This window comes from Mobula birostris, chromosome 7 (assembly GCF_030028105.1).
Source record: "Mobula birostris isolate sMobBir1 chromosome 7, sMobBir1.hap1, whole genome shotgun sequence".
NCBI classification, from domain to species: Eukaryota; Metazoa; Chordata; class Chondrichthyes; order Myliobatiformes; family Myliobatidae; genus Mobula; species Mobula birostris.
The window spans coordinates 15,747,128-15,771,899 of NC_092376.1; the positions used below are offsets into that span (position 1 = coordinate 15,747,128).

Genomic DNA, 24,772 nt, shown 5'->3' on the forward strand with positions numbered 1-24,772 from the left:
TTGGTGTTCTAGCTGCTGTTTTCTGTTTGGAATGATCTGTTAGTTTTTTGTGTGTGACAGAGGGGTTTGGCGGTTTGTGGTTTGATGTTCTTGTCGCTGTTTCTCCATGTGGGTGATGTGTTAGTCTTTTTTTTGTGTAAGGGAGTGCATTGGGGGTTTGCAAGCTTTTTTTTGTGCAGGTGGGGTTGATGCCTTAATGACTTCCATGATTTTCTTTGTTTCATGGCTATCTGGAGAAGACAAATTTCAGAGTTGTATATTGCATACATACCTCGATAAAGAGAGAGATGCTGCTTGCATACAACACTCCTTCAGTCGACATCTTCTGGGTAGATCATGAACCCATATATTACACTTCTTTTACACCTTTTACATTTGCTTTATGTCTTGGATGTGATTCTGGAACTGTTGGAGCCTGTGATGTGCAGTTTGGAGACTGTTTGGGTGTTTTAGACTCTGACAGCATTCCAGGAGGGAGAGGCAGCATGTGTGAACCTCATGACGAGAATGCTACAGGATGGGGCATTAGCCAATGTTCGACTTAATTCCGCTGATTAAAAGCTTCCATTATCCGCGATTAAAGCAACAAGGGAAATAGAAACATCTAGGCGAATGCAGGTGGTGAGTGCTGGCTGCCTGACCAAGAGCTGCAGATATCGCTCTGCTGCCAGAGAGGGGAGACCATCTTTTGATCACTGGTGGGATCGCCCTGCTGCCACAGAGGGAAAGGCATGCCACTGTGCCCGAATAATGTTATCCAGATTTTGTGTGTTTTAGATGTGGACTTGGACTATAGACTTTTTTCAATCTGATAGTTTTTTTTATATTCTGTGTTTTACACAGATCTACCTCGTTTTTTGTCTGAGGGGGAAGGTGACCTGGGGGGTCAATATGCCTGTTCTGTTTTTGTTCATTCATTGTGCGGGGAGAAAGGATTTGGGGGTTGATGGTCATGATGCTGTTCTTTTCTTTCTTGGTTTTGTGGCTATCTGGAGAAGAAGAATTTCAGAGTTGTATTCTTTGATAATAAATGAACCTTTGAACACGGCCAGCTCCTAGCACCAAATCAAAAGGAGAGCCCACAGGAATATCTAAATTATTCTGTTTATGAAGAATCCAACAAATTTACACAATTACCAAAACAGCAAATGCACAGCACTTCAGGTCTTTGAATATACAAAGAGTGGAAATTAGTTCTGTTATATCGGCTAAACATGGAACATAGAACATATGCACACTGAAGAGCTTCTGAAACTCACATCTAGTAAAGGTAACAAAACAGTTCAGAGATCAGTGAGTTTATTGATTGACACTGCATGGAAACTGGCCCTTCCGCCCATGCTAACCAAGTTGTCTTAACTGAGCTTGTTCCATTTGCCTGTGTTTGGCCCATATGTATCTCAACCTTTCCAATTACACGTACTGGTGAAAAGTATTTTAAAAGTGGCAAGTGTACCGATTCCTACCAATTTCTCTGACAGCTCAGTCCACATTCGCACCAGCCTCTGTATGGAAAAGTCTGCCTCTCAGGTTTTTCCCTCCCACTATAAACCTCTGCCCTCTAATTCTACACTCCCCTGTCCTGGGGGGTAAAGACTGTGACAAACCCCTCCCACACCCCTGCCCCCATCCCCATCTGTGCCCCTCATGAAAATGACCCTTCAGCCTCATCAAGAGTGTTTTCAGTTTTTCCCTGTAACCAAAATCCTCCAGACCCAGCAACATCCTCGTGAATCTTTTTTGCATTCTCTCTAGCTTAATCACATCTGTCCTAAGGCAGGGCAACCAGAACTGCAGAATCACATATTGATGATGCACAAAAGAGATTTCTCCACTTTTTACAAATATTTTGGCATGACGTTTTAGTACAATTACTCAAAATATATATAAGAAAACATTCTGTAAACTAGACATTACAACAACTCCAGGGTTGTGAACTATACACCCTTCCATTGTGTACACTTGCAATTTGCTCTATAATATTCCTCACATCTAAAAATATCTAAAGTTCAACATTTAACAGAAAAACTCATGCACATCAATTAATCTACAGAAGATGTTTTAAACAGTCAAACAATTTTATAATGCACAAGAGATTCTGCAGATGCTGGAAATCCTGAGCACCACACATATAAAATGCTGGATAAACTCAGCAGGTCAGGCAGCATCTACAGAAGGGAATAAACAATCGATGATTTGGGCCGAGATCCTTCATCAGGACTGATGAAGGTCTTAGTATGAAACGTCGACTGTTTATTGCTCTCCGTAGATGCAGCCTCCTCCAAGAGGACCACAACCTTGTCATAGGTGTTGGAGGCTTGCGTCTCTCAATGGCCCAGAGAACTATGTTGGCTGGAGTCAGGCCCTTGTGCTTTAGGCCATGGTAGGGTCACCCATGCCAAACAGGTCAAAGGGTACGGGCTAGACTAAGAGTGGTCCACCGGTCCTCCAGGTTTTGGGGTTCAGCTCAGGGCTAACAACCTTGACTGGTCAAAAAGTAATTGTTACAGGAACAGCAATGATGAATCCTTCTATACACTGATGGAGGACCTTCATTGCTGCCCTAAATGCCAGTAACAGGCAACACGTAAGATTAGGTTAGATTAGATTATGAGGACACGCAGTCCTCTTTTATTGTCATTTAGTAATGCATGCATTCAGATGCAGCCAGACCTGCTGAGTTCCTTTAGCATTTGTGTGTAACCGTATCAAATTTAGCTGTTTGGGGACATCAATACCTTTTACAAACATCTTTGAAATCAAATGTGAAAATGAATTCACATTGTTTCAGAACAAGATTCTGAAGTGGAAAGACAAGTGAACAGGAGATAAATCTGTGGTAGGATCTCAAATGTCTGGTTGGACCACACAGCCATTTGCTTTCTGATATTTTCTCCACTGTCAGCCATCTTCTAGGCATTGGTAGCAGGCTGAGACTGCAGAAGAGTGTTATAAGCTGCAGAACACAAAGGAGAAACCAATTAAAGCAGATGTACCAAGAACTGAGGATGAAAACCCTGTTTAGGGCTTCCTATCCCTCAAAACTTCATCAAAAAAGTCATATACTGTATGCAAGCAATGCAAGGAGTATTGTTGGTAAGAGCTTCAAGTGTGGGTCAGCACATGGAATTATGATATTGTCACCACTAGTGAGACTTGGTTGCATGGAGGGGTAGAACTGATGAAGGGTCTTGGCCCAAGACATTGACTCTTTTTATTCCTTTCCACAGATGCTGCCTGACCTGCTGAGTTGCTCCAGCATCCTGTGTGTGTTATTTAATATTCCAGGGTTTCATTGTTTTAGACATGATAGAAGGGGTGAACAGTGGCATTACGCATCAGGGAAAGTCATGGCAGTGCTCAGACAGGACAGACTGGAGGACTTATCCACCGAGTCCACATGGGTCAAGGTGAGGAAGAAGAAAGGGATGACTACATTATTGGGGTTATATTATAGACTGCCCAATAGCAGAATTTAAAGGGACTAATTTGCAGAGAGATAGCAGACAATTGCAAGAAAAATAAGCTTGTGATAGAGGTGATTTTAACTTTTCATATATTGATTTGACTAGGACTCGCATACTATAAAAGAATTGGATGAGATAGTATTTGTCAACTGTGTTCAGAAAAGTTTCCTTAGAGATCCCAACTGGAGAGAGAGCACTACTGGGTCCATTAGGGAATGAGACAAGGTAGGTGACAAAAGTGTGTGCAAGGGTTCATTTTGGATCTATTAGTATTAGGGTAATTATGGTGAAGGTTGGGACTGGTCCTCGGATTGATATTCTAAATTGGAGAAGGGCCAATTTTGGTGCCAGGTGCGGATTAAGACAGGTTGTTTTCCGGCATAGAGATGCCTTGTAAGTGAGAGGACTTCAAAATTGAACTATTGAGAGCACTGTTTGCATGTTCCTGTTGGAATAAAAGACAATATAACAAGTTTAGATAACCTTGATTTTCAAAACATACTTCAGGCCCTGGTTTGGAATGACGTGGAGGGACATGGCAGATGAAGGCAGCAAGGAACAAGTGAGGTACTCGAGTGGTATACTTATGAAAAAAATCAAGTGTCTCTCTTCAAAAGGAATTATGAGGGCTAAATAAGGCATGGGGTTGCTCTGGAGACAAAGTGAAATGGAATTCCGAGGGCTTTTACAGATATCTTAAGTACAAAAAGATGGCAACAGACAAGATTGGTCCCTTGAGGTATTTAAAACATCCTCAGCCACAAATGAGGTATCAGAGGACAAGAGGATAGCTGATGTTGCTCCATAGCTCAAGAAAGGCTCTAAGAATAAGTCAGGGAATTACAGGCCAGTGAGCATTACAGTAGAAGTGGGTAAATTATCAGAAGTGATTCTGAGGGGCAGGATAGACAGGGCCTGATATGTGATAGTGAACATGGCTTTGTGCGTGGTAGGTGGTGTCTAAACAATCTTAGTTTTTTTTTTGAAGACGTTATCAGAAATGTTAATGAAGGAAAGGCAATGGACATTATTTACATGGAATTTAGCAAGGCCTTTGACAAAGTCCTGCATGGAAGGATGGTCCAGAAGCTAGGCATGGCCTTCAGAATGAAGTAGCGAATTACAGTACATTCATCATTGGCTTTGTGGGAGAGTGGTCGCCTCTCTGACTGGAGGCCTGTGACCAGTGGTGTGCCAGAGGGATTGGTGCTGGGTCCAGTGTTGTTTGTCGTCTTTATCAATAATCGGTATGATAACGTGGCAAACTGTACAGACAAAGGCAAACAGGAATTCAGTTTGAAGTTTATAATCAGACCAGTCATGGCCTTATTAAATGGCAGAGTTTTTGGGGGGCTGAATAGTGAATTAGTAGTCCGTGCACAGTGATTTTGAAAGGGGGGGGGGGAAAATGGTGTAAGTGCAGGGGGAAGCCCATCATACTCACTGTACAACTGAGTACTTACACTGGGGTTCCTCTTGTTGGCCTTGAGCACTATTTTGCTTCACGTTCTGTTCACCGGAGCTCCCTGGTGAAATAAAATTCGAGCTGAAGCACTTTCTCAGGCTTAAATTCGTTTTGGGATAATGGATATCGAGAAATCATTTGCACCGAGGGGTTCATCTCCCCGATCCTGTATTCCTACCTGTCAGGCTAAAGCAAAGCTTCTTCTTTTGGTAGAGAATGTAGCTAGACACAGCTCCTACCACGGACAGTAGAACACCACTGATTATACCAGTTAAGGTACCAGTTTTGCTTCCTGTATGTATATATTTAAAAAAAAAAGAGGAAAACAAAAGAGATTTTCTTATATAAAAAAAACTATCCCATTCACATTATTACATTACTGGTAAAGAATGATTTCCTGTTAAGTAGTCCAACAAAAGATGGCAGCAAATGCGTGCTTACATGCACAGGTGCATGGAATTGAAAAAGCAAAAATAAACTTCTGGAAATTGGAAACAAACAGGAAATGCTGGGAAAATCAGTCAGACAATATCTGTGGAAAGAAAACAACTGGCATTCTGGGTGAGAGGAAAAACTTCTGAAAGGTCTGCAGATAGAAAATGTTAAGTTTTGCTTTCCATAGATGCTGCTTGACCTGCTGAGTCTTTTTCCCAACATTTTCTCTTTTTTGTTTCATCGATAACATATACAATGTGTTCTAGTTAATTGGATCATCGTTTAATCATAGCAGCTGTTTATTTGGGACAACTCTTAAAGAACAAAAACAAATCAAGAGAATAACAGGGATTCTCTTTACTTGGGACACTACGCCACTTAACTGGAACAGGAGACTGTGGCCAGACAGTTGCTAACTTGCATCAGAAACTGTGCTTGTGTGGCCATTAGGTACTACAATGTGCTTAGGGTGAACAGTTTTTATTTAGAGTCAATTGTGTGTGCTTGTGTTATGTTATCCATTCGGCCAGACAGGAGATGATTTGAAAAAGTGAGCTTTGATAATTCTATATTTTTAAAATTTCAGAAACTTGCCATGAAAAGATTTGACACTAGCCAAAAAAAATTACCCTACTGGACCAAATTAAAAGCACACTGGATGAATTCCTCCATTAATAACTATTAGGAATTTATGCAGTTTTATGGTATAGCAGTAGTATTGGTGATGTTCTAATTTGCTCTGTATTTAAGTTGTTACTCAACTAAATAGTAAATTGTCTTATTTTTACACAATTTTAACTATTTCCACGAAACTTCAGCTAATTGGTAAAGCCGCTTAATTGGGCCAAAATGTACTGATCCCAATTAACCGAATCCACTGTATTTATTGTTTTTTTTTAATGCTTATTGTGTTTTTGTATGCTGCATCGGATTTGGAGTAACAATCTTCTTTAAGGCATTCCATTTAAAAACCTGGTTAATGTCACAACAAATCGATAGAAACTCAGTACAGCAGCGTGTTGACTCTGCAAACAGCAGATGCCCTTCTCGTCTTCAGATTCACTTTTTTTAAAAATCACATATACACAAAATACATCATTTACATTAACAACCAACACTTAAGGATGTCATGGGGGCAGCCCACAAGTGTCGACACACACTGCTGCACCAACACAGCATGCCCACAACGTACAGCAGAACACAAGCAAGAAAGCAACAACAGCAAATGAATAGACAGAAGAAATTCTGCAGATGCTGGAAATCCAAAGCAACACACACAAAATGCTGGAGGTACTCAGCAGGCCACACAGCATGTATAGAAATGAGTAAACAGTCAATGTTTAGGGCAGAGACCCTTCAACAGTACTGGAAAGGAAGGGGGAAGACACTAGAATAAAAAGGTGGGGGGGAGAAAAAGAGGGAGAGGAAAGAGGCTGTCTGGAAGGTGATAGGTGAAGCTAGGTGGGTGGGAAAGGTCAAGGACTGGAGAGGAGAGTGGACTATAGGAGAAAGTAAGGGAGGTAGGGACCCAAGGGGAGGTAATAGGCAGGTAAAAAGAGGTAAAAGGTCAGAATGAGGAAACAGCAATACAAGTCCCTTTCCGCACTCACTCACACATACTCCTCCAAACACTGGGCAGGCCTCCAGTACTCCAGCAGACTTGCAGAAAGCAAGCCTCTGACTCCCCCAGTGGATTCTCAGACTTGTAGTCCCAGGGCTTTGACCATCGGTATCGACCTATAGGGCTAACCAATATCTTATCAAAGAACCAATGTTTAAACAATTTTATATAAAGTTATGCTTGTAGCCATACCTTGATTGCTTTCTTGGCTTGAGCCTAGAAACAAAAAAAAGTATTAGATCTTCCCAGGAACGAAAATAAAGGTGGGCAATTAAATTAGTAATAGTTTATTATCATCACATATCAAGATACAGTAGAAAGCTGTATGCCATCCAAAAATAGCATTCCAATCACAATACACCGAACAGTGCAAAAGGAGAAAAATAATGAGCAGAGAAAAAGACAACTATATGGTTGTACAGTTATACGGAAGATACAGTGCAGTTAGACAACTAAACTGGAAAGTCCATGAGCAAGTGGTCATGGTAGAACTGACAGTTCCTTGGGAAGACCGGCTGAGGAGGCATTTGAGCGCAAGAAAGCCATGTACCAGGAGCTGGTAGAGCAGTGCCAGGGACAAGGGTGGAGGGCACGATGCCAGCCTACAGAGGCAGGGTGTAGCAGTTTTGCTGGCTGCTCACTGGGCAGAACCTTCTCTCTCTCCTTGGCATTACAGGGAGGCAAAGCACAGAGCAGAGGCTGCTGAGCAAGTCTCCAGATAGCCATGTGACCCGTGGACCAGTGCTGATGGGACCCAAGCCAGGGCCTGATCATCCCCGGGTGAAAGTGATGTTGAAAGACCAAAACACCCCCCACCCACCTTGGAAGTTTTCATGTTTTATTGTTTTACAACATTGACTCACAGTGGATTTAATTTGGCTTTTTTTTTTTTGACCCCGATCAACAGAAAAAGACTTGTGTCATTTTAGTGGAAACTGATCTCTACAAAGTGATTAATTAGAAATATAAACACAAAATAAATGATTGCATAAGTATTCACCCCCTTAAAGTCAGTAGTTAGAAGATGCACCTTTGGCAGCAATTACAGCCTTGAGTCTGTCTGGATCTATCAGCTTTGCATATCTGGACACTGCAATTTTTACCCATTCTTCTTAACAAAACTACTCAAGCTCTGTTGGATTGCATGGGAATCATGAATGAACAGCCCCTTTTCAAGTCCAGCAACAAATTCTCAATTGGATTGAGATCTGGACTCTGACTTGGCCACTCCAGAACATTAATTTTGTTGTTTTTAAGACTTTCCTGTCTAGCTTAGGCCATATGCTTGGGGTCTTTGTCTTGCTGGAAAACAAATCTTCCCCCAAGTTGCAGTTCTCTTGCAGACTGCATCAGATTTTCCTCCAGGATTTCCCTGCATTTTGCTGCATTCATTTTACCCTCTACCTTCACAAGCCTTCCAGGGCCTGCTGCAGTGAAGCATCCTTACAGCATGATGCAGCTACCACCATGCTTCATGGTAGGGTTGGTGTGTTATTGACGATGTACAGTATTTGTCTTACACCAAACATAGCATTTGGTCTGATGGCTAAAAAAATAAAAAATCTCAAATTTTAGTTTCATCAGAACACAGAACCTTCTTCCAGCTGTCTTCAGAGTCTCCCACATACCTTCTGGCAAACTCTACCTGAGATTTCATGTGATCCCACCCCCAAAACAGTGACTTTCTCTTTACCGCTCTCCCATAAAACTGCAACAGGTGAAGCACCCAGGCAACAGTCGTTGTATGTGTAGTCTCTCCCATCTCAGCCACTGAAGCTTGTAACTCCTCCAGAGTTGGCATAAGTCTCTTGGTGGCCTCCCTCACTAGTCCCCTTCTTGCATAGTCGAGTCACTCAGTTTTTCAGAATGGCCTGCTCTAGACAGATTTACAACTGTGCCATATCCTTTTCTTGATGATTGACTTAATTGTACTCCAAGGGACATTCAGTAATGTAGAAATTTTCTTGTATTCATCTCCTGACTTGTGCTTTTCAATAACCTTTTCATGAAGTTGCTTGGAGTGTTCTTTTGTCTTCATGGTATAGTTTTCGCCAGAATACCTACTCACCAGCTGTTGGACCTTCCAGATACAGGGATATTTTTACTACAATCAATTGAAACACCTTGACTGCACACAGGTGATCTCCATCTAACTAATTTTGTGACTTCTAAAACCAACTGGCTGCACCAGTGATGATTTTGTGTGTCATATTAAAGGGGTGAATACTTATGCAATCAATTATTTTGTGTTTTATGTTTGTAATTAATTTATATTACGACGTAGACATTTGTTTTCAACTGGACAAGAAAGTCTTTTTCTGTTGATCAGTGTCAAAAGAGCCAAATTAAATATTGTGTGATTCAATGATATATTAAAAAAAACATGAAAACTTTCAAGGGGGCTGAATACTTTTTATAGGTACTGTACAGCTAGGGTGCCTAAGATTTGCACAGTACTGTAGTAATTTTATGTATTGTACTGTACTGTGGTCACAAATGAAAACAAATTTCATGATATACATGAGTGATGATAAACCCGATTCTGATATGGGTCTCTGTTGAGAACAGAGAGTGGGAAGGGGAATCAGGTTGGGAAAAGGGGGAGACGGAAGGGAGCAGGAAGCACCAGCAAGGCATTTTGTAATGATTAATAAACCCATTGTTTGGAATTAAATGACCTTGCCCAGTGTCTCAGGGCGGGGTGTATCTGCACCCACGCCAACTCCTCGATCCCCCCGCACTCCTTCTCTGCCACCTGTCCACATCCCTCCTGTGACACTCCACCCTCACATTCCCAATATGCTTTCTTTCCACCAGATTTACAAACTCGCTCTCCGCTACATGTTGACAAACACAGTACTGTGCAAAAATCTTAGGCAGCCTAGCTACATATATATGTACCTATGACTTTTGCACAGTACTGTAAACAAAACTATGAGGGGCATAGATAAGGTTTTCTCTCCTTAGGTTAAGTAGACTCAAACTAGAGGTCATAGTCTTAGGGTACAGGTTAAATATTTATGGGGGAGCTTCTTCACTCAAGGGCAGTGGAATGAGCTGCCAGCAGAAGTGGTGGATGGGGGGTGTGGGGGGGGGGGGGAAGTACAATTACAATAATTAAGTTTCTTTCTTCCTCCCTGCTTCCATCAGGCAGGAGATACAAAAGCTTTAGAAAACTCTTGACACACTTTCCCCAAAGTTCAGTGTCTACAACCAGACAATAGTCACGCTGTGGTGACACAATGTCATATTAACGTTCATCATGTGACTGATGCAACTCGTGGAAGAGTTCACCTACACACTTCAGCACAATGCTCCAATGTAAACTGGAAAGAAGTGGGAAGGAAATATTTGCAATTCCAGTCATGCAAAACGGGCAGAACAAAGAAGTTTCCATGCTCAATTACAAGCAGTTAATCGAAACAGGTACATACCTCCTGGAAGCCCACCTGAATGGCCTATACAAAAAGAAAGCAAATCCAGTCAAAAAAGAGAGACATGAACAGAAGGTTCAACCCAATCTTATTGACTAAGCTTTTAAAACTGACAATATCAATCATTATCTCCCTGTTTGAGTATCCTCAATGCTCCAAGAGGACACATTATGGAATGCCAAGTGGTAGAGCCACACATGCAATGCAGCAAGGTCACGGTCATACAGCCATCGAACTCGACAGTACAGAAACAGGCCCTTCGGCCCATCAAGGCCGTGCCACCCCAGTCCCATCAACCTGCACCCAGACCATAATCCTCCTCACTCCTTCCGTCCATGTACCGATCTGAATTTCTCTTAAATGTTGAAATCAAACCTGCACCCACCACTTGTGCTGGCAGCTTGTTCCATGCTCTCACCACCCTGTAAATAAAATCGTTCCCCCTCATGTTCCACTTAAACATTTCACCTTTAACCCATGACCTCTAGTTCTAGTCTCACCCAACCTCAGTGGATAAAAAAGCTTACTTGCATTTACCCTATCTGCGCTGAAATTATCAACATCGGTGTTGACAGCAGAGACAACAGACAATAATAAACCTACAATATTCTTCAATAAACACAAAAGATTCTGCAGATGCTGGCAATCTTGAGCAGCACACACACAAAATTCTACAGTATCTCAGCAAGTCAGGCAGCAACTATGCCCATCTGCCTTCTGCCCCCTTGCTTTTCAGTCCTGAAGGGTTTTGGGCCAAGTCACTGACTGCTTATTCCCTTCCACAGACATTGCCTGACTTGCTGAATTCCTCCAGAATTTTGTGTATTTTGCTCAACGTTCTTAAATAAACTGATAGACGAATTGTCAGAAGATCTTGGTGAGGATAAGGTTTAAAGGGAAGGTTTGATTTGAGCACAGACACCACTCCGAGTTGATTGGAGTGGCACACAAAAGGAGCTGAAGAAATTTAGTGAGTCCGAAGCATCTATGGAAGGAAACGAACAGTTGAAATTGAATCAAGATCCATCATTCTGTCCTATTTAGCCTAAGTAGGGCATGGGCGTGGGGTTAGAGACACAAGACTGCAGATGCCAGAACCTGTAGCAATGCTACATTGTGGGATATCTGGCAAAAAGTAAAGCTCACAGTCGGTAGGGGGAGATGTTCAGCTGCCCCATTGGTAAGTGTGAATTATACTTTATTGTCGCCAAAACAATTGATACTAGAATGTACAATCATCACAGCGATATTTGATTCTATGCTTCCCACTCCCTGGATTACAAATATTAAAAATAGTAAAAATTAGTAAATATTAAAATTTTAAATTATAAATTATAAATAGAAAATAGAAAAATGGAAAGTAAGGTAGCACAAAAATAACCAAGAGGCAGGTCCGGATATTTGGAGGTTCACGCCCAGATCCGGGTCAGGATCCACTCAGCAGTCTTATCACAGTTGGAAAGAAGCTGTTCCCAAATCTGGCCGTACGAGTCTTCAAGCTCCTGAACCTTCTCCCGGAGGGAAGAGAGATAAAAGGTCTGTTGGCTGGGTGGGTCGTGTCCTTGATTATCCTGGCAGCACTGATCCGACAGCGTGCGGTGTAAAGTGAGTCCAAGGACGGAAGATTGGTTTGTGTGATGTGCTGCACCGTGTTCACGATCTTCTACAGCTTCTTCCGGTCTTGGACAGGACAACTTCCATACCAGGTTGTGATGCACTCTAGAAGAATGCGTTCTGTGATGCACTCTAGAAGAATGCGTTCTATGGTGTATCTATAAAGATTAGTGAGGGTTTTAGGGGACAGGCCAAATTTCTTTAGTGTTCTCAGGAAGTAAAAGCACTGTTGGGCCTTCTTGGCAGTGAACTCTGCTTGGTTGGACCAAGTCAGGTCATTTGTGATATTGAATTAACTGCAAGTTGCATCTAAACCTCCCCAAAATCCAACTGGAAAAAGGAATGGCCCTAGCCAGAGAGCAGAGAATCTGTAGAATTCATTGCCGCAGATGGCTGCGGAGGCCAAGTCATTAGGTAAATTTAAAGTGCAGATTGATAAGTTCTCATTTTGGGGGACTTTGGGGTTCATGTTGCATATGTTCCTGGATTCTGGTTACTCTTTTTTTGCTTCTTTAGAGCAGTTTGATTTGGGTGATCAATGCCCTGATCGCACATTGTGTGTTTGATGTTTCCTTGAACGGATTCCATGGGGTTTCTTGGTCTTGTGGCTGCCTGTGGGAGGATGAATCTCGGAGTTGTATTCTGTGTACATACTTTGAATCTTTGGGCATCAAAGGTTACAGGGAGAAGGCTGGAGAATGGAGATGAGAGTGATTGTAAATCAGCTGAGATAGAGTGGAGAGAACTAGTTGTCAGTCAGAATAGAGTCGAGTTCAATTACATGAAGCACTGTCACAAGAAAGTAGCATCCATCAGCAAGAATCCCCACCATCCAGGCCATGGTCTCTTCTTGCTGCTACCATCAGGCAGGAGGTACCCACACTACCAATTTCAGGAATAGTCATTACCCCTCAACCGTCAGGCTCCTGAATCAGCATGTATAACTTCACTCGCAGCACAATTCTGAACCTACAGACTCACTTCCAAGGACTCTTTTCAGCTCATTTCCTTGATATTATTTTTGTTTCATTTGCACAGTTTGTCTTTTTTCACTGTTTGTCAGTCTTTCTCAAGTCAAGTCTATTGTCATTTAACCGCATATGTGTATATAATGTATTTGAAGACGAGACAACGCTTTTTCGAACCAGATTTTAAAGCACATAACACACAATAACTTTTGAAGGCAAGGATAAAACCTACATATGAATCACACATAAATAACAAACTGAAGTGTATTAATATTAAATATTGTAAGGTACGGATCAGATTAACCAGTGACATTTCGAATGGGATGCGGCTGGGAGCTAACAAGTCTAATGGCCTGGGGGAGGAAACTGTTTCTCATTCTGATCGTTCTTGTTTTTATGCATCGGAGTCTCCTGCCTGATAGCAGAAAGTCAAAGAGGATGCTGGAAGGACAGGTAGGATCCTTAATAATACTAAGGGCCCTGCGCATGCAGCACTTCTGATAAATAACATATGTATGGTTTTTTCATACGTTTTATTGCACAGGTTATTTTTCCTGTAAATGTCTGCTAGAAAACAAATCTCCATGTAGCATAGGGTGACATATACGTACTTCCATAACAAGCTTACTTTTAACTTAATTTTAATTGTAACATTACTGATTCTGATGTACGTCTTCAGTTTACAAAATTATTTTTCATAATAATGATTAATGTGCTACCAAAGATATCTACTACTTCACCCGGCCTTTTATTCACAAAACTTACCTATGAAACGTTTTATCAGACACATCCCTTTCACAGGTGAGTATAGATTTTAACCATAGTGTTAGTCAGAATAATCTCTACTTGGAACATCAGCTAATATGTAATTTAGAATGATACAAACTTAGCAGAACTCATTCAGACACAACCAAATAAAGAAAATGTTACCTTTAGAACCAGTCTTGTCAGGTTTATAATTGCCACCAGCTGCATCTGCAAGATCATCATCCCCGAACTGACGGCCTGCACAATTAAAGGCAGAAGATGAAGCGCATGCTCTGGAGGCAATAAAAAAATGCAAGTACCACTGGGAGACCAGGACATGATGGATGTGAAGAAGATACTTTCTCTTATGTGAGAATCCACAAAGTAACAAAAAAAAGTTGTCCATTTCAGGAGTAGGGCAATTTATATTTTCATTGGAGGATCACAAGACCTTGAAACATTCTTCCTCAAAGGGCAACTGAAGCAGAGACTTTAATATAGTATCAGAATTTTTTTGTTTAGATATCTACAATTGGGCCACCGTGATACCATAGTGTGTACCAGATCATTGTCCATCTTGTGAAGTGCATATGTTTCCTCCAGATGCTCCAGTTTCCTCCCCAATTTCAAATATGCGACTTTTAGTAGGTTAATTGGTAGGTTTAAATGGTAGGTTGCTGGGTGGTGGAATGTCCTGTTCCATGTCCTACCTATATGAAAGCTGGGTAAGAGTGGGAAAGTGAGGGAATGTTGACAGGACTGCACTGCAGAAGCAATTGGCTTTTCTCCAAACTCAGGGAAGGAGAAAGAAGATCAGGGTACGTAAACACCCAACATGCTCTACAACGCAGTAATATGACCATGATCAACCAAGTCTTTGCCTCAACTCCATTTATCCCACTCAGATAAATGTTCAAACTGAAGCCAATGCCAACCTAGAGCATTCTCAACAGCCGTCCATGGGTCCATAAACCCAATCTTTTGGGGAAAAAAAAAACCTTCTCAACTACAAAATTTCTTTAGATGTACTGTGGAGCTTCTTCCTCTCTGCCGTCAGATTTCTAAACAGACCATGAACTCTATCTGACATTTGCACTAATTTTATTTATACTGTACATTTCTTATTGTAACTTAAAGTAATTTCACATATTGTGCTGCTATCTCAGATAATAAACATAATAATCAATAGTCAGTAATAATAAATCTGATTCTGATTAGGAGGGATTGCCAGTAAATACAACATTCCTCTGCTCAAGCTCTACTGATAACCAGTATGACACACACCAAATGCTGGAAGAACTCAGCAGTTCAGGGACCATCTATGGAAATGAATAAATATTCAAGGTTTCAGGCCCAAAACATCGAATGTGTATTCATTTCCATAGATGCTGTCTGACATGGTGAGTTCCTCCAGCAATTTTGGTGTGTTGGTTGGATTTCCAGTGTCTGCAGGATTTCTCGTGTTTATAATTAACCAGCACAGTTTGTAGATTTTCACTCCCTTCAGAAGGTGTATATGCTTACGAAGTAAAGGACCTGGAGCGGGATGCATTCAGGGCCACCCGGGAGGCTGAGCACTTCACCAATGTGTCTTTTACTCAGGTGGTCACAGCCTGAATTCAGGCCTCAGATAGTAGATCACAAACATGAGAAAGTCTGCAGATGCTGGAAATTCAAAGCAACACACAAAATGCTGGAGGAGCACAGCAGATCAGGCAGCATTTATGGAACAGAGTAAACAACTGACATTTTGGGCTAATACCCTCCTTCGTGACTGAGTAGATGGGTGACCACCAGAAGTAATGGGAGTAAGCGTTCAATGTAGGGTTCCCCTGTGGCTATTCCCCTCAGCAATAAGTATATCCCTTCGGATACTACTGGGGGATGATCAGATGATCTACAAAGGCACAGCATGCTGACTTTAGCCTACTTTATCACGTACCTACAAGTACCCCGAAACACCATCTTAATAATGGACTCCAACAATTTCCCAACCATGAAGGTCAGGCTAACTGGCTGATAATTTCCTTTATTTATCCTCCTTCTCTTCTTAAAGACTGGAGTGACATTTGCAATTTTCCAGTCCTCCGGAAACATTCCAGAATCTAGTGATTCTTGAAAGATCATTACAAGGGATGCTGCTACTGAACAAGTTCTAATATACTGACTACTTTATTAGGTACACCTGTACAGCTGCTCATTGATACAAATATCTAATCAGCCAATCACGTGGCAGCAGCTCAATGCATAAAAAGCATGCCAACATGGTCAAGAGGTCCAGTTGTTGTTCAGAGTGGGAATAAATGTGACCGAACTAACTTTGACCGTGGAATGATTGTTGGTGCCAGACGGGGTGGCTTGAGCATCTCAGAAACTGCTGATCTCTTGGGACTTTCATATTAGATTTTATAGAGAATGGTGCAAAAATTTAAAAAATATCCAGTGAGTGACAGTACTGTCAGCGAAAATGCCTTGCTCATGACAGAGGTCAGAGGAAACAGGCCAGATTAGTTCAAGCTGACAGGAAGGCAACAGTGGCTCAAATTTATTCTTTACTTATTTAGAGATACAGCACAGAACAGGACCTTCCAGCCCTTAGAGCTGCGCTGCCCAGCAACCCACCAATTTAATCCTAGCCTTATCACAGGACAATTTACAATGACCCATTAACATACTAACTGATATGTCTTTGGACTGTGGGAGGAAACCAGAGAACCCAGAGGAAACCCACATATGCTCATGAGAAGGAATGTACAAACTTGCTCGCAGAGGATACTAGAACTGAACTCTGACACTCTGAGCTTTAATAGCGTTGCATTAACCACTATGCAGCCATGGTGCCCCATCCTTTACACCAGTGGCTTGCGGAAGAGCATCTGTGAATGCACAACACTTCAAACGTTGAAGTGGATAGGCGACAGCAGCAGATGACCAGGCTAGGCTCCATCCCTGTGCCGAAAAGTGGCCACTGAGTGTACTGGTCAATACACCCCTAGCATGCTCACAAGTTAGCAGACATTCAGCTCAGTAGCAGAAGGTCAAAAACATGTGGCTTACCTGATTCACCGCTGCCTCCTGGCTTATAAGGGGACTTGGTTGCAGTGTACTTGTCTGTCAGAAAAACAAGGTTGCAGATTAGTCAAATCCAGTCTCAAGTGCAGATTAAATAGTGCAATTGTCTCATTTTACCCCCAAAAATTGATGAATTAGAAGTTAAAATTGCACCTGCCACTTCATTGAATGTACATTTTAACATACTGTACTCATTTAAATAATAATGTAAAGTATCCAATTTTTGGAGAAGTACATAGATAGGAAAGGGTCAGAGCAGGGGGTTCACAGGTAGGGGTTAATGGTATAAAAAGTTGGTTAATGGTAGGGGTCCATGGCATAAAAAGTTTGGGAACCCCTGGTTTAGTGAGCTGGGACTGGCTCAGGAAGACAACCTTGTCTGCATGAATAAGTTCAGCCACGTTCTGTCCAGGATAATTTAATGACTCTACAATTCCAATTATTCCAAATAAATTAATAGTCATAGTCATACTTTATTAATCCCGGGGGAAATTGGTTTTCGTTACAGTTGCTCCATAAATAATAAATAGCAATAGAACCATAAATAGTAATATGTAAATTATGCCAGTAAATTATGAAATGTCCAGGACCAGCCTATTGGCTCAGGATGTCTGACCCTCCAAGGGAGGAGTTGTAAAGTTTGATGGCCACAGGCAGGAATGACTTCCTATGACCGCTCAGTGTTGCACCTCGGTGAAATGAGTCGCTGGCTGAATGTACTCCTGTGCCCAACCAGTACATTATGTAGTGGATGGGAGACATTGACCAAGATGGCATGCAACTTGGACAGCATCCTCTTTTCAGACACCACCGTCAGAGAGTCCAGTTCCATCCCCACAACATCACTGGTCTTACGAATGAGTTTGTTGATTCTGTTGGTGTCTGCCACCCTCAGCCTGCTGCCCCAGCACACAACAGCAAACATGATAGCACTGGCCACCACAGACTCGTAGAACATCCTCAGCATCGTCCGGCAGATGTTAAAGGACCTCAGTCTCTTCAGGAAATAGAGACGGCTCTGACCCTTCTTGTAGACAGCCTCAGTGTTCTTTGACCAGTCCAGTTTATTGTCAATTCATATCCCCAGGTATTTGTAATCCTCCACCATGTCCACACTGACCCCCCTGGATGGAAACAGGGGTCACCGGTACCTTAGCTCTCCTCAGGTCTACCACCAGCTCCTTAGTCTTTTTCACATTAAGCTGCAGATAATTCTGCTCACACCATTTGACAAAGTTTCCTACCATAGCCCTGTACTCAGCCTCATCTCCCTTGCTGATGCATCCAACTATGGCAGAGTCATCTGAAAACTTCTGAAGATGACAAGATTCTGTGCAGTAGTTGAAATCCATGGTGTAAATGGTGTAGAGAAAGGGAGACAAGACAGATCCCTGTGGAGCCCCAGTGCTGCTGATCACTCTGTCGGACACACAGTGTTGCAAGCACACGTATTGTGGTCTGCCAGTCAGGTAATCAAGAATCCATGACACCAGGGAAGCATCCATCTGCATCGCTGTCAGCTTCTCCCCCCAGCAGAGCAGGGCGGATGGTGTTGAACGCACTGGAGAAGCCAAAAAACATGACCCTCACAGTGCTCACTGGCTTGTCCAGGTGGGCGTAGGCACGGTTCACCAGGAAGACGATGGCATCCTCAACTCCTAGTCGGGGCTGTTCCTAAAGCCACATTCAGTGGCCAATATGGAGTTCAAGTTTATTGCCATCTGACTGTACATATATACAACCAAATGAAACAATGTTCCTCCGGACCGCAGTGCACCCACCACTCATCACACACAGCACAAAACGTTATCACAAATAAGTTAATGAAGTATAATTGAAAATGTAGTGCACAGTACAGGTAAACAGCTCGCTGTCCTAGTGACAGGACCTCGGTGGTGACAGGATATTAATTAGTCTCACAGCCCGAAGGAAGAAGCTGTTAGCCAGTCTGACAGTCCTACTCCTGATGCTCCTGTACCTCCTTCCTGTCGGTAGTGGGTCAAAGAGATTGTGGGATGAATTGCTACCCTTTAACGTTTGTTTCAATCTAAAATCAACATCCCAGTTTACAGTAGTGCAACAATGACCTCCCTCACCTTAAAAAAACTAATTATAGGAGAGTTATCACTTTGCCCAATGATTTACAAGTAGTCAGGAATCAATACTGCAAGCTGGTTTAAACCTGGGTAATACCATACTGCAGTAAAACTCAATGCACTAACCAACCCTTCAGAAATCCCAACGGTTCAGCATCTAAAATACAACGTCCACAATTTATGCTCACCAGGTCCTAGTTCCTGTTCTCGCCTTATCTGGTTCAGTTGCCCACCCTCCCTTGACACTTTCTGGGTTCCATTTCTCATACTCCCTGTCAATTTATTGGGTTCACTTAAATGTTGTTCTCACGCCCCTTCAAAAGGCAAATTAAAAGGGTGCTGGAGTATTAAAAAGACATACAATTTAAGACCAGACGACACAGCCTCAGAATAGGGGGACATCCTTTTAGAAAGGAGAAGAGGAGGGGGAGTTGTTTGAGCCAGAGTGTATTCAATCTGTGGAATTTGTTGCCACAAGACCATAAGACAAAGGAGCAGAAGTCAGCCATTCGGCCCATCGAGTCTGCTCCGCCATTTTATCATGAGCTGATCCATTCTCCCATTTAGTCCCACTCTCCCGCCTTCTCACCATAACCTTTGATGCCCTGGCTACTCAGATACCTATCAATCTCTGCCTTAAATACACCCAATGATTTGGCCTCCACTGTCGCCCATGGCAACAAATTCCATAGATTCACCACCCTCTGACTAAAAAAATTTCTTCACATCTCTGTTTTTCTGTTCATTTCTGTTTTTTCCGCATTTCTGTTGTGACAGACAGCTGTGGAGGCCAAGCCATTAGTTGATAGATTGGTGATTAGTCAGGGCATTGGGGTTGAGAGGATAAATGGGCCAGCCATGATGAAATGACAGAGCAGATTCAATGGGATATATGGCCCAATTCTACTCCTATATCTTACGGTCTTATTATCTGGAAAACGTGCCAATCTGGCACTAATGTCCTACTATGCCAGAAGCTCCACTCTTGTTTTGAGTTTAAGAACAAAGAAATGCCCAGCTCTTTAATGGTGCCCTCCTGCAGAAAAGACACCAGAGATAGATCTTACCAAAGTACCATGCACCTTACACCAGACTGACAATCAAGACATCTCTCACTACCTGGGAAGGCAGGGAAAATTGTGCTTTATAATTTACCGGAGTGGGGAAATGGATCAATGGGGAAGTGGTATTATCCCATCAGGAATGCCGAAGACACCTGTGGCCTATTTTACCCAGCCATGAAGCTTCACACAGCTAGATTGCCACACCCCAGTGATGGCTGTCCATTTAAAGGGTTTCCCCTGGAGATTAAACAATTTACTGTAGAGGTTAAATAACCACATGCACAAACCAATTTGAAATAGTTGTACCTACCTTCACCGTTAATAGCATCACTCAAATCAAATTCACCAACTGAGAACAAAGAGGAAAATGAAGTTAACAATGTTTTGGAATGCCCCATCCTTTCTCCCTCCCACCCAAACACAAACAAGGTACCAGTCCACAGCCATACTCCCCTTTGCCCCATTATCCCATCACAACATTTCCAGGACCAGAAACCCTTCAAACATTCTGGACCACAAATTGTTTTTATTGCACTGTGACTTCTAAAGCAATGTATTCAAGTTGAGGACTTGAGCATTTAATCAATACTTTTTTTTTACCCATAGTCAGACATAGTTTCAGACAGGTCGTTCTAGGTCTAATTCTAGTGCACTCCAAATGAACAGCTACTTGAGAAGTGTAGTCATTCAGACAAGTTAATACACAACGAAGTCCCATTAGTCGTCAGTGTGGGAAGAGTTCACAATTTTTCTATCTGAACAACAGGACAGCCCCCACTCCTCTGGTGTCCTGTACAACCCTTACACTTGAGCCAACATCACTAAACAATGTTTATTCTTTATTGTAATTTGTAGAGGCTTGTTACATCTCCAAGAGTGATACAGAAGGTAATGATGCCATCTCACTGCTCCAGCAACTAGTTCAATTCGGACCTAGTGCGCTCTCACTGTGGAGTTTGCATTATTCCCCCTCCATGTGTATTCCCAGTTGCTCTGGTCTCCTCCTGCATCCCAAAGACCCGCTGGTTGGAAGACTGGCCACTGCATGGGATAATCTGTAAGGGGTCTGTACGTCCTCCCTGTGGAATGCGTAGGTTTTCTCTGGGTGCCCTGGTTTCATCCTACAGTCGAAAGGCGTACTGGTTAGTAGGTTAAGTGGTCATTGTAAGTTGTCCCGTGGCTAGGGTTAAATAGGTAGGTTGATGGATGGCATGGTTCAAAGGGCCTACTCTGCACTGTATCGCAATAAATAAATTGGTGGATTAGCCGGAGAATCTGGGTGGTCTATATATGTGCAAAAGAGACTAGGTTGCCAAAAAAACACATGGGGGAGGGTAAATGGAAATTCCTGGAGAACAAACTTAACCAAATGGTTTAATAATGGCTATACTTCATTAGGAGTTTGAAGAGATTTGGTATGTCAACAAATACACTCAAAAACATCTATAGATGTACCATGGAGAGCATTCTGACAGGCTGCATCACTGTCCGGTATGGAGGGGAGCAACTGCAGAGGACCGAAAGAAGCTGCAGTGGGTTGTAAATTTAGTCAGCTACATCTTGGGTACTAGCCTACAAAGTACCCAGGACATTTTCAAGGAGCAGTGTCTCAGAAAAGCAGCGTCCATTAAGAACCTCCAGCGCCCAGGGCATGCCCTTTTCTCACTGTTACCATCAGATAGGAGGTACAGAAGCCTGAAGGCACACACTCAGCGATTCAGGAACAGCTCTTCCCCTCTGCCATACAATTCCTAAATGGACATTGAACCCTTGAACACTACCTCACTTTTTTAAAAATATTTGGTATTTCTGTTCTTTTGTGCAATTTTTCATCTAATCAATATATGCATACTTTATAAAGTATACTGAATAAAATTTACTTATTTATAAATCATTATTTTTTTCTTCTGTACCATATAGCCTACAGTATAATAAGGGACTACTTTATGTTTTAGTAACACGTCGTTGAATGCGCTATTAGGCGCATATTGATCTGTACGTGTGTGCCGAGTTCGGTTTCTGCCAGTGAAGAACCATGAACCTTAGCTCCCGTCTCCAACGTTTTTATTAATAGCATTGTTGTGTAACCAGGCCACATACACAACATCTTCTATACTATGTATTGCATTGAACTGCTGCTGCTAAGTTAACAAAATTTGCGTCACATGCCGATGATAATAACCCTGATTCTGATATGGGTATAAATTATGAGAATTGTAATTACACATCGAAAGCACTACATTGACCAAAATAGCAGAGAGATGAGCAACTCACGATCATCCTGCTTTGGATCAACAGGTTTCTTGTCATCATCAAAATCTAAATCGAATGCTATACACAAAACAGAAAGAGAAAATTAATGAAAGCATCTGAATAAAAGAACCATGCATGCTGAAAAGTCATCTGGTGCACAGGTTACCCCTAGAGTCTGGAGAAAATGGGGGAAGTCAAAGGGAAGAAATGGTTGAAGGTGTGGACCACTTCTGCCAGACAGAGCAGGGTGGTGGTGGTGGTGGAGGGGACCTGGTTGGTTCTTTTATTGAGAAAGAAACAGACAACGTCAAAACCTTCTGGATGGGAGAATGGAAATGTATAGGAACTGGATGTTCGCAGTGAAAATGAGACGGTCATCCAGGGAATTGAATGTTATGAGGAGACTGAGAGCATGAGAAGTGACACGGATGTAGGTGAGAAAGGACTGAAACAAGGGGGATAGAATGGAATCGATGACACCAGTCTAGTGAGGCAGGAGCAAGCAAAGACAGTGGGCCCACTAGATATCATGGATCTTGAGTAGGAGGTCGAAGTGAGCAGTATGGGGTAAGGGAACTATGAATCTGGTAGCAGTAGATGGAAATTCACCAGAGTTGATGAGGTCAGTGATGATGTTGGAGACAGTTTTCTGATGATCCAGAGTGGGATCCTTAAGGGGTAGGTAAGAGGACATGTCTGAGAGTTGTTGCCTGGCCTCAGCAAGGTGCAGGTTAGTCTACCGCACTACAACAGTGCCCCCTTTATCTAAGGGTTTGATAGCAAGGTTGGGATTAGTGTGGAGAGAGTGGATGGCGGTGTGTTCAGAGGGGTCAAGGTTTAAGGAGGAGAGAGCAGTGTTGAAGTTGAGCAGTTGTTGCTCCAAGCTCACAAATTAACTTGTTAAAAGAATCCAGATTCAGATTTATTTATCACAAGTGTCGTTTGCATTAACAACCAACACACCCAAAGAAATGCTGAGGGACAGCCCACAAATATTGCCACACACTCCAGCACCCACACAGCATGCCTACAATGCTTGGGCAGGACAATGCAGAACACAACAAGTAACAAAACAAATACATCCCTCCCACCCACACAAAATACACAGTTCTCTAACCCCTGCTTAAGCCTCCAATGAGCTCATAGATTCAATAACAAAAGGGGTTTGGTTTCTATATACACAAATATTATTTGGATTCCTGCAAAACTTTTAACCTTGATAAAATGCAAGTACATTCTTCAAAACTAATAACAAGAAGTGAAAAGTTTTTTTAAAATTAGCTCAGCATACAAAGGGTAATATATTTAAATCTTTAGTGCACAAAAACAGAAATACTTACGAACATCGGGCAATGAAGGTTTTGTAGCTGCAAGGAAAAGAAATAGGTTTTATAATTGTTTCAATTTTATTTTAACCACATATCAAGTGTCCTTCTAAATTGTAGACAACAATGTTTGCATATCAGAAACACACATGGGTGATGCCAAAAGGCTCGATAAGCTGATTAGAAAGGCTGGCTCTGTTATAGGAATCAAATTGGACACACTGGAGGCTGTGGTAGAACAAAGGACCCTCCGTAAAATCATACAGAAACATATAGAACAACCAATTCGCCAAAATGGCTGAATTCAGCATACAGTTCTGGAGGGTGCAATGTGTTAGAGAAGCTGTTCCTCAAGCTAACAGTGTGAAGAGGATAAAGACAAAGAGGTATTATTGGGATGGGATTCCAAATCAAAGTGACAGGAGAATTCGGCTATTTTGCCCAGCGACTCTACTCCATCGTTCCCGCATGGCTGATTTATTATCCCTCTCAATCCCATTCTTCTGCCTTCTCCCCGTAATTTTTGATGCCCTTACTAATCAAGAGTCCATCAACCTCTGCTTTAAATGTAGCCAATGATCTGACCTAAACATCCGTCTATTGCAATGAACTCCAGAGATTTATTAAATATAGGAAGGGGAAAAGAAATTCTTCCTCAGTTCTGGTCTAAAGGGACGTCCTTTTCTTCCTGAAGCTGAGAGACTTCTGAACACCTATTACACTTTATGACTGCACCCAGAGCATTATACTGCTATATGTTTAACTATACATTGTATATGCTCTTTCTGTCAAATTTGTACATTCACAGAATATAATAATTTTTTCTATTATCTATGAACACTATTATTTGTGCTGTACGAGATCTATGTACTGTGCTTTGCACCTTGGTCCCAGACAAACTTTGTTTCGTTTAGTTATATACATGTGCACCATTGCATGACAATAAACTTGAACTTGAAATATTCTGAGGCTGATTCCCTTGGTTCTAGACATAGAAACATAGAAAATAGGTGCAGGAGTAGGCCATTCGGCCCTTTGAGCCTGCACCGCCATTCAGTACGATCATGGCTGATCATCCCACTCAGAACCCTGTACCAGCCTTCTCTCCATACCCCCTGATCCCTTTAGCCACAAGGGCCATATCTAACTCCCTCTTAAATATAGCCAGTGAACTGGCCTCAACCGTTTCCTGTGGCAGAGAATTCCACAGA

At 42.1% G+C, this 24,772-nt stretch overlaps 1 protein-coding gene across 1 annotated transcript in view; it reads right to left on the minus strand.

Annotated features, from left to right (window-relative positions):
- Window positions 1–1,090: 1,090 nt before the first annotated feature.
- Window positions 1,091–24,772, minus strand: part of cd99 (CD99 molecule) — an 81,309-nt gene continuing 57,627 nt past the window's right edge. The window contains exons 3-12 of the mRNA XM_072262652.1: window positions 23,577–23,603; window positions 22,258–22,314; window positions 20,294–20,332; window positions 16,809–16,862; window positions 13,935–14,009; window positions 10,423–10,446; window positions 7,181–7,204; window positions 5,111–5,224; window positions 4,931–4,993; window positions 1,091–2,956 (exon numbers count right to left, since the gene is read on the minus strand). Of these exons, the coding sequence (XP_072118753.1) occupies window positions 2,913–2,956; window positions 4,931–4,993; window positions 5,111–5,224; window positions 7,181–7,204; window positions 10,423–10,446; window positions 13,935–14,009; window positions 16,809–16,862; window positions 20,294–20,332; window positions 22,258–22,314; window positions 23,577–23,603 (521 nt within the window). The 3' untranslated portion in view covers window positions 1,091–2,912. The remainder of the gene's footprint in view (window positions 2,957–4,930; window positions 4,994–5,110; window positions 5,225–7,180; window positions 7,205–10,422; window positions 10,447–13,934; window positions 14,010–16,808; window positions 16,863–20,293; window positions 20,333–22,257; window positions 22,315–23,576; window positions 23,604–24,772) is intronic.